At 45.6% G+C, this 10,681-nt stretch overlaps 1 protein-coding gene across 1 annotated transcript; it reads right to left on the reverse strand.

Moving 5' to 3' along the window:
* Positions 1-7,496: 7,496 nt before the first annotated feature.
* Positions 7,497-10,308, reverse strand: LOC119355280 (glutamate decarboxylase-like). The gene is made up of 6 exons (XM_037622067.1): positions 9,765-10,308; positions 9,464-9,664; positions 9,129-9,343; positions 8,773-9,026; positions 8,624-8,676; positions 7,497-8,257 (listed from the first exon to the last, which is right to left on the reverse strand). Exons 1-6 carry the CDS (start codon positions 10,056-10,058, stop codon positions 7,814-7,816), a joined length of 1,461 nt encoding a protein of 486 aa, XP_037477964.1. The 5' UTR covers positions 10,059-10,308; the 3' UTR covers positions 7,497-7,813.
* Between the last annotated feature and the right edge of the window lie 373 nt (positions 10,309-10,681).

Consider the following 10,681-nt stretch of genomic DNA (forward strand, 5'->3'; position numbering starts at 1 on the left):
CCTCAAAATCAGGAAAGGGGTGGGTGGGTGGGGGGAGGCAACTTGTGTGCCCAGACCGCATGTATAGGTGCCTGCGTGTGAGGCAACTTGTGTGCCCAGAACACATTTAAGTTGCCTACATGTTTAGGAAACTTGTGTGCCCAGAGCACACATAAAGTGCCTCAAAAGCAGAAAAGGGGTGGGTGGGGGGAGGGAACTTCTGTGTGAGGCAACTTGTGTGCCAAGAACACACACAAGTTGCCTAAAAGTCCTTTCTGGTTTTCATACTTTGTAAATCCAGTCTCATGCACGAAGATAGGCTAACCCCCACACATGTTGTTTTTGCTTCTTCTTTGTGTGTGGTACAAAAGCGTTGATTACGGGATCTACGGGCTGACCAATACAAGCAAATGGGATGCAAGGGCTGTACCCAAGTATGAACCAGATGACATACCGAACATTCGGAAGCAACTCACCAACACGTGGGTTTCAAGTGTCCACAACAAAGCTCAGTGGAAGGATATTCTGAAGTTGCCATAGGTAAGTTTTTCTTTCTATTCACAAGTTTGGTAATTAATTTTTCCTTTTTTTTGTGAAACAACATTTTGAATAGGAAACAATAAGGCGACTAGCACATGCAAACCAGCGAACTAACAAATTCTGGTAGCACGCAACTACGGAAAAAAGATTTAAAACTAGGCAACTAACACCTGGGGAACCAGGCAATTAACATATGTGAAAGCAAACAACAATGCGTACGAATTACTCAAAAGGGTTCAAGCTCAGGGAGAAATGACATAGAGTTGCGCAAAAAAACTACGATACAAGGTCAACTCATGATATTCATATCATGAACCAGAATTACAAAAACAGCTCATATTTTTGCTCGTAGCTCCCCCTTTTTATTCTTGTTTTCAACAACTTCATTTCTTTTTTTCCCAAAACCTGCTTGCATTTGTGCCTATCAAACCAACCTTGCCTCACATTGTCCTGCAGTGTGTTCAACAGATCCACAACAGGTGTAGCTCAAGTGTTAATTCAAGTCGTTTAGACTTTGCTCTTCCTTTCATCGTAGATTTTGGGGGGTCTCTAGGGATGGGTTGAGCATGTTCAGGAGTTTTGTGCATGGGCTGATGAATTGAGTGCATTGAAGTACGAGCAGATCTAGGACTTGGTGCAGCAGTTGAAGTTGAGTGCACATCCCTCCCCTCTGCTGGTGGCACAACAACACCTGCTGGTGGCACAGCTGCTTCTGTATGCCTACCAGGAGGCTGTGCGCGGCCCCCGAATGTTGGTGGACCACTAGTAGACGGCCGAGAATTGTTGCAATGTGCATGTGTAGGGACTGCTGCTTTTTTCTTCTTAGATAAATTTAGGTGTCCAATCTCCGTCCGAGCTGCACGCATATGCCTCTTTAGAATTTCCGCAACAGCATCGGATGCACAGGCAACTTTGGCCAAGCTTGAAAAATCCATCTGCAAGTTGGTGTGCGAACTTGCCTCTTCGATGCTGGCGGCATTTCTGCTTCTGCTGCTTCCACAACAGGGGGTGCATTAGGCACTGCTAGTGGAGTCCACCTGCGAATGATGTATTGCGCTGGTATCTCATCAACTCTGAGGTGGGTGAAAACCTTCAAGATATGGCAGCAAAGGATACCATTTCTGTCCATCTTACAGCATTCACATGTGTAATTGCCTGCATCAATTTCTGCTGTTACATAATAGTGTCTGGACCCATATTTAGCAACCCATTCTCTGTTAGGTTCAAGCACATACAAATGTGCACCACAGGGGCGTACATTGTACCTCCCAATCATCTCGAACTCCTCACGGAACTTATGGTACAAGTCTCTAGTGTAGGCTTCATATGCTTGCTTTTCAATGGGGAAATGTGACCACATTTCAGTCTCTAAGTGGCCTGTCCTATAATCTTGTGCACCCTCCCTAGCAAGCATATGAGTTTGAATCTTCTGATATTGTTTCACAAAGTTTAGCATCGAGTCGTGCGGGTTCACATACCGCTTGAGGACAGCATTGAAGCCCTCGCTTCGCTGTGTTGACTGCAGGAAAGGGAAGAATCTGTGCTTGAAGTAGCACGACACCCATGTTGTCCGGTACTCATAGAGTTTGTCAAAGTGTGTACCAATAGCAGCCTGATATTTTGCCATTAGAGCAGCCTATTTTGCCTCAAATTCTTCGGGTGTGAAGATGAAGTCAACACACTCGTTGAAATCCTTTGACAAACCAGGGTTCCTACCCAACAGTGCTCCAAGTTTCTCTTGAGCTTTCTTCATGATGTGCCAACGACAACACCGATGCACACTTGTAGGGAAGATGTTCTTAATAGATTCAGCCATCGCAATGTCTTGGTCAGTTATGATGTTGTTAGGGGCCAGTCCATGCATTGCTTCAAGGAAACTCCCAAACAACCAATCAAAGCCCGTCTCCAATTCTTGCCTAACAAATCCACACCCCAACATGAATGACTGCCCATGCCGGTTGATACCAATGAACGGTGCAAAAGGCATGTTGTACATGTTTGTCATGTATGTCGTGTCGAAGGAAATGCAATCATGATAAGCCTCAGCATACGCCTTCCGTGCTGGTCCATCAACCCAGAAAATGTTCATAACCCTGTCCTCCTCATCATACTTGACCTTGTAGAAAAAAATCAGGATCTGTTTTCTCTTGCTCCTTGAAGTAGGCTACTGTCTCTATCATATCTCCTTCACTAGTAGCTGCCTTGTTCAAGCTCGATTTAAGATTTGATATTGCTTTAGTTGTATAAGGAACAATTAGTTCCGTCCCATAAAATTCAGACATAATTTGCATCATACGACCTGCACAAATCGCATGCAGAAACATAGTTAGGATATGAAAGAAAACAAGCAACACAGTTACTGGAAAACAGAACAACAGCAAACCAACACAAACCAATGAATCAATTTTATTTTTTCCACAGAAGCTCGACTATATTTTGCGTGGTGAGGGCAACTTATGTGCATCAAGGACACAGAAGTTGCCCATCTTTTTCTTTTCTAACTCATATAGTTTCCATAGATACAGGCAAGTCATACCCCCCTGGCACACAATGAATCGATTTGTTTTCCCAGAGAAAGCTGAACTTATTTTTTGCGTGGTGGGGCAACTTATGTGCATCAAGGACGCAGAAGTTGCCATCCTTTTCTGAACAAGCAACTTGCTTAAGCAGAACAAGCAACTTGCATGAGCCAAAAGGCAACTCCGTGCAAATTATTTTTCCAGAGGACCACAAAGCTTGCCTACTTAATTGCAAGCAATTCTGTAGAAACCACAAAAGGTTTCCCCTGTGATACCAGATTAGTTGGCAAAAACAAGAACTAAGTACAAGCAACTTGCAAAATAATAACAGGCAACTTTATAAAAAATTCCCACAAGAAAACCGAGTTTTTTTTGGGTTGAATGTGGACACAGACCTGTGGTCAAATTACAGTTATGAAGATTCTTCAGGAATAGTTTTTCTTTCGGAGGAATCCCTTGATGTGATCGGAGGTACTTAGTTAGTGATGGTTTGTCAACCAATGCATGATTGTGTTCACGAACAAAGAAAATCACCTCCCACCGACTGTCCATTAGCTTCACAACCATTCTTGCTCTGCACCCTGTTTGGACTATTGTGTCTCGCTTTCTTCTCTTAGATTTCTTCTTCTTTTTACACTCATCATCAAGGAAGACAATCTCATCATCCTCACCTTCATCGGCATCTCCATTAAAATCTTCAATCACATCTAGGACTGGGGCAGTTTCTGCACCTCCGTCATCAACTTTGGGTTTTCGGAATTTGTTGCAAACAAATTGTTGCTTTTCCAACAAACCAGATTTCGTTGATTTCCTAGAAGTGTTCATCTTGATTGAAAACCCAAGTCGGAGAGCATAGGCATTATAGTGTTCTTTTGCACCCTCGAGAGTATCCAACCTCATTCCTATGAAAGGCTCTTTTGGTTGTGACCAAGCTTCATCATCATTGTCATTTCCCACAACTCCCTGTCCAATAGTTCCACCTGTTTCTCCATTTGTGGTGGTGTCATCAAAAGTATCACCTTCTGTCTGCATAGCTTCTTCAGGTGCAGCAGGAGCTTACTGAGTGCTCATGGGATTAGGAGATTCTCCTACAACTTCATTGTATTCTCCAGCAGAGGGCTGGGCAACAGACTACGTACAGTACATGGGGTCTTCAACTCCAATGCCACCCGTAAAACGCATTTCAGAATTAGTGTCATCAGGCAATTCGTTTAAGTCAATCATCTTTCAAACCTGAGGAGAAAAGAAACAACAATGACACTGATTTCCAGGGAAAATAAGAACAAAAAATGAAAGGCAACTCTAGATGCAAAAATGTGTGACACCAATCTACAAAAACACTCGAAATGGTCATTTTTTCGGGGTTGCTTTAGTTTCCTTGAATTTCATTTTTATCTTCATTTTTTGTGTCTGTTCTATGAGTTTTTGATTTTTATCCTTGTTCTTTAACAGGAATTGAGAAGAAGTAAAGACATGTTTTTCTGAATTCTTCACTCCGTGCTCAAGCTACAGCTGCAAAAAAGAATCTCCAGGCCAATGTGGATTTTATCAAGGAGTAGATGAACTGTGGATTTTTTTCTATTTTTTTTCTCTAAACAACAATGTGTAGTGCGTTACATCTGTGATACGCAACTCAGACTCATGTGTTTTGACGTATCTCGTGTTGTCACATCATGTTTCAGTTTGCAAAAATCTCTACTACCACTAGTGTATACATGTTTACTTGCCTAATGTCTACTAATTTTGCAAAGGATCAGCAAATTACTACCACTTTCTCTTTTTGCATTTTTTGTGTGTAAATATACAGAAGCAAACATCTCATTTTATCAGGTGACTACATCATTCCCCCACCTACCCAAAAACTTTTGCTTTGTATACAAGTTCTACAGAGCCTAAGCACCATTTTTTTGAATTTGTAGGGATATGAAGGTCAAAACAAGTCTAAAAGAAGGCAATTTATTAGGTACTTCTTCTATCTAGATATCCTTTTCCCCCTCCAGTATCCTTCTTTGTGAATTTTTCCCCTGTTTTTTTGCAATGCAACACAGTAATTGCCTGATGTTTTAATAGAACTTGCCTACAAAAATAATCAAGTGTTTTTAGACTCAAAAATATGAAAAGCTGCATGCCTGATAACTCAATTTATTTAGGAAAATTCATCTATATGAACATAGTGGGAAACCAGTTTTGCCTGCCTGCTTGTAGGGACTTGCCCATGTACAGGGGTTCAACCTTGTTTTGCCTGCCTACTTGTAGGAACTTGCCCATGTACAGGGGTTCAAATTTGATTTGCCTGCCTACTTGCAGGAACTTGCCAATGTACAGGAGGTACAAACTTGATTTTCCTGCCTACTTGTAGGAACTTGCCCATGTACAGGGGTACAGACTTGTAGGAAATTGCTTACATCTTTTTCAAGAAAATTGACAGAAAAAAAATCAACTTTTTTTAGACCCCAATCAAACCTCAAATACAATCTGCAGGAAATTTGGTTTTCCAATGTGCAGAAATCCATGCTTTTTTACCCTACAGTTTTACCACTAAGAGAGGAGGATTATTACTCTTACCCTGCATGATTTGTTGGCTTGCAGATCTCCAATCAGAGGGGAGGGGAGGAGGAGGAGACAATCTGTAGAAGTTGCTGGGTTGTGGTCAATCCCCTGCTGGAAGCATGGAGTTCCAGATCTAGGGGTAAACAATGGCTTCCCTTTGAGGAGGAAGAAGGGAGCAGCCACGTGAGGTTGGAGAGAAAAAGGAGGATGAAGGAGGCGCCCCCCAAGGGCTAGCGTAGGACCGACCCGCCACGTGGTTGGTTGGAAGGGGTGGATAGCAGGTTATCCCTTCTGTCCGGGCATGTGCGGGGAGGAGAACTCCCGCTTGCCTTTTCTGGTATGACAGTTGGCAGAGGGCTGTCTACCTTACCTTTTTCTGGGTGTGCGCCCAGTCCAACAAATGAGCCAACGGGTGCTGGCGAGCAGCGTCCAAAATAAAATACTATACCGTGTGGCGTCGTACAAACCGTCGCCTCAAGTGGCAGATAGATGCGTCGTACATGCCATTGTTTGGCGGGGTGACGACGCCAGCCTGTCCGTGCAAGGGCGTCACACGGGTGCATTGATGTGGTGGTGATGGCTGGTTGCTAGCCTGGCGGCCAAGGCGGCGTTAGGAGCTTTGATGGAAATTTCTCCCTAGCAAACGTCATCAGATAAACGGTCAAAATAAAACCAGGTTGGACTACGTGCTTGAGAGAGAAAAAAGAAATACTCCCTCCTTCCATCTATATAGGGCCTAATCGTTTTTCGAGGCTAACTTTGACCAAGTGATATAGCAATAATATATGACATGCAAGTTACACAAAGTATACCATCAAATTCGTGCGTGAAAGGAGCTTCCAATGATATAATTTTCACATTATACATCTCATGTATTATTAGTGTTATTAATAGTCAAAGGCGGTCTCGAAATACACATTAGACCCTATATAGATGGAAGGAGGAAGTAGGATTTTCATAATTGCTACTGCTTTTATATAGAGGGCTCTCATAGCTACCTTTTTTTAACTTCGTTACAAATTTGGTGTCGGATTTTTTACCATGGCAAATCAAACTATTTTTTATGGCAATTTGTGTTTACTGAGGATGACAAGTTTAGTTGGCAAACATGTTAAATCCACCTCAGTTTTATTTATTTTTTGTTCAAAAATTGTCATGCTCGTAAGCTAAATTTGGCATCCCCACGCCAACTGAAGTTACCATAAAAACGTTTGATTTGTCATGCTAAAAAATCAGATGCCGGATTCTTTTTTTTAAATGTGGCGTGCTCCCATGGCTACGGTTGTGCATGGATCGAGCCGCGTAAGTTATGATTGCTACTACTTTGTGCGGTGAGAAGAGATAAGATACACAAGAAGAGAGAAAGTGGGTGAATGAAATGGATTTTCTGCTTTATGTGCTATTACTCCGGGCATGTGTGTTGCCGTTGCTTCAACATTTCACTATTGGGTCAACTATTTAGTATTTTGACTATTTGAATTATGAATTACAGGGTGCACCTAGAATAATAAAGTTCGACCCACTAAGTGATAACCAAACAATTTCATAAGCAACTAGTTCTTCGTGTGTAGCTCTAGGAAGAAAACGATGCAACAAAGCGTGCCAAACACTTCTAATATTATCGCTATCGATACTAGATTTGTCTTTCTCTTTTGTTTCTTGTGCTTATATTTTACTACCTCCGTCTTATAATATAAGAGCGGTTTTACACTACACTAGTGTCAAAAACGCTCTTATATTATGGGACAGAGGGAGTGGATAAGTTGGGTGCACCACAAGTCAGGGAAGTACAACAAATGCTCTCTTCTTGATGGATTTATTGGTGTGTTATTTTAATTTGTTGCATCGGTGCTATGTTGAATCTCTCAGCGTCAAGATGACAACATGAGGCGAGGTGACATAAGAATCTTCAGCGGCGGTGTTGTTCTTTGCCCTTAAACCCTAACTCTGGATCGCAGAGCACTTAGAAGCATTGTTTATAACCCATAAAACATAAAGAACGAGAGTGTAGCCAAGCTAACCAAGGCAGAATGCACCATATGAGGTCAGCCCAGGCCAGCTTGGTGGGAACATACATAACTAAGCACACAAAACGAATGCTAAACTTAAAACGAACACTTACTCGAAGAAACTACTAAAAAGAACAACAAATGAGCCAACACATGCCGAAGAAGAACTTGGTATGGCCAAGAATTATTCCTCCACGTTAAGCCCGAAAACTGCAATCAGCAAACCAGGCTGTGCTTCTTCCTCGCAACGAAGGTCCGCCAGTAGGTGGTCACCTCCTTCTCGATTTGGTGTGCTGTCTTCTTCGCATGCTCGCGATGCCCATGCTTCTTGGCATGCGCGTCCATCTCCACCATGACCTTCTTGAGGTCAGTGATGAGGCGCTCAGCGAGGCCGCGGCTGAAGTCCTCGCGGATGACCACCCGCATGACGGCGATGTGCTCGGCGTCGGCGGGCATTGTGTATGCCGGAACAATCCAGCCGAAGCGGCGCAGGCTCTCGACCACCTCGAACACTGTGTACTTGGACGAGTCCTTGAGGGAGAAGGCCACGAGCGGCACGCCTGAGTCCTTGGACACCAGGTGAAAGTAGCCCATGTTCTCGACTCCCTCCTGGAGCACCGCCGCGTTGTCCCGGCAATTTTGCATGATGTCCTTGTAGCCCTGCATTGCATTTTTGCATCACATAAATAGTTTTTCAAACACAAATTGGTTCATTGGCTGCTACCTACAGTTTTTTTATGGAAAAAATAGAGATGGTGTGTTAGCAATGTCAAAGAACATGCTGACGGCATGGCAAAGTACAAGAAGGATCCTAACAAACTAGACGTCCACCTGAAATGCATGAAGTGCATGGACCACTGGTGTTTCTTTGCTTGCAGACACAAAGTTAACACATGTTTGTTGTGTTGCTTGCAGAAACAAAGCAACAAGCATAAAGCACAAGGCAAAGGATGCTGCAACACTTGGACATAAAATAAAACCCCAACAAAAACGTGCTACTGCTGTAGAAAAATTGTGGTTAATTACCTCGAATCCGAGACGTATGAGTTGATAATACTGTGCAATGATCTGGCTCGAACCTATCCAACAGAGGGAGCAGCACATGAACATATTACATACTTCAAAGCATATACTGGAACTAACCAACCGATTGATCGACGCGCACGGTGCTGTACCTTTGGAGAAGTTGAGCGTGAAGGTTGGCTGGTCGGCGCCGAGGTAGTTGATGTGGAAGATGAGCTCGTCGGGCAGGTCCTCCTTGTTCCTCCAAATGATCCACCCGACGCCGGCATAGACGAGGCCGTACTTGTGGCCGCTGACGTTGATGCTCTTCACCAGCGGTAGCCGGAAGTCCCACTCCAGCTCCGGGTAGATGAAGGGCGCGATGAACCCGCCGCTCGCCGCGTCCACGTGAATCGGCGTGTCCCACCTGGTCAACCGATCGACCAAACCAACCGATCGATCAATGAAATCTCTATCATTCACATGCATCCCGGCCGGTTCCAGTTTTTGGCATAAGATTAACGCGTACCCTGTCTCTGCATTCTTGGCGACGAGGAGGTCGTTGAGCATCTTGACGTCCTCGAACTCGCCGTTGAGTGTGGAGCCGAGGATGGCGGCGACGCAGATGGTGTTCTCGTCGACCAACTCTACGGCCTTCGCGGGGTCCATGACGTAGTACCCTTCCCTGAGCTTCACCTCCTTGAGCTCAACCTCGAAGTAGCGCGCGAATTTCTCCCAACACACCTACAAAACCAAGACATCCAGTGATTGGAATGGATCCGGTGATTGACTTTGAATCCTGCCGGTGATCCAGCCGGCATGCACTGTCTCAGTAATGCGTGTACTCGATTACTAGTAATTTACCTGGACATTTGCGCCGGTGACGATGTTGGGTTTGTCGTGGGGCTTGCCCTCGGCCTTCATCTTGTTCTGCCACTTCCTCTTGAAGGCCAGCCCGGCCAGCATGATGGCCTCCGAGGAGCCGACGGTGCCCACCCCGACGGCCGTCTCGTCCTCGCCGATGGGCGCGTTGAAGAGATGCGCGATCATGTTGACGCACCGGTTCTGTTTCAAATCCACAAACATACATATATACGTCGCCGTACGTAGTCGCGTAATTGTAAACTGCATCAATGGATCGATGAAGGAAATGATAGAGAGATACCTGGAACTCGGTGGTGACGGGGTACTCGTCCATGTCGACGTAGTTCTTGTTGACGGAGTTCTGGATGAGCTTGTCGCACTCGGGCTCCATCCAGGTGGTGACGAAGGAGGCGAGGTTCAGGCGCGGGTTCCCGTCCAGCATCAGCTCGTCGTTGATGATCTGGTACGCCGCGTCCTTGGGGATGGACTGCTCCGGTATCCTGAACCTCGGGAGCGCGGTGCGCACGTAGCGCGACGCGAAGGTGGAGGAGATGAGGGACTCGCCGGAATTCGTCTGCGCCCTGGACAACGCCATTTGCCGCGGCGGCCGGTGGCTGGCTGGATCACTTCGCCGTCGTGGCGTGCGAGAAGAGAGGGTGAGCAGGGGGTGTCACAGCATAGACAGGTCGACGCAGCAGATCGAGTTGCGACTAATTAATGGTGGCTCTTGCTCTATAAGAGAGGAGGGTGCGCATGGGCGCGACGTGGTGGAGGCGCCAGGGTTCTTGGGGGATGGGGCTTCCACGCCATCCGCTCGCACGTCCAGCCTCCTGCACGGCTTCCGCCGCTGGACTCGGGTGCATTCCTTTTCTAGCTTCTCTCGCCCGATCTGCTGTGCTCGTAGGCAGCTGTGTGCCTGTTGCTTCTGTGTGTTCGAATACTGTTTTTGTTTTGTCTTTTGCGTCCTGGAAAACGCAATGCCGGAGGCGCTTAGCGCAACTCCATCGCGCGACCCATCCTGTCCGCGTTCGTCTGTTTGGAGTAAAACGAACGAATCAAACGGCCCAGCGTGCAGGCGCAAACGGACTTTTGTCTGTTTTCTTTCTGCTTTTGACTCATCCCGACTCAAGTTTGCGCCATTTTTGGGGTGAAACGGACATCACGCGGATAGGGGTGTCTTTTTCTATCCGCCCCTCCCTCCCCCGGCCGCACCCTCTC

This window comes from Triticum dicoccoides, chromosome 2A (assembly GCF_002162155.2).
Source record: "Triticum dicoccoides isolate Atlit2015 ecotype Zavitan chromosome 2A, WEW_v2.0, whole genome shotgun sequence".
Taxonomy (NCBI): domain Eukaryota; kingdom Viridiplantae; phylum Streptophyta; class Magnoliopsida; order Poales; family Poaceae; genus Triticum; species Triticum dicoccoides.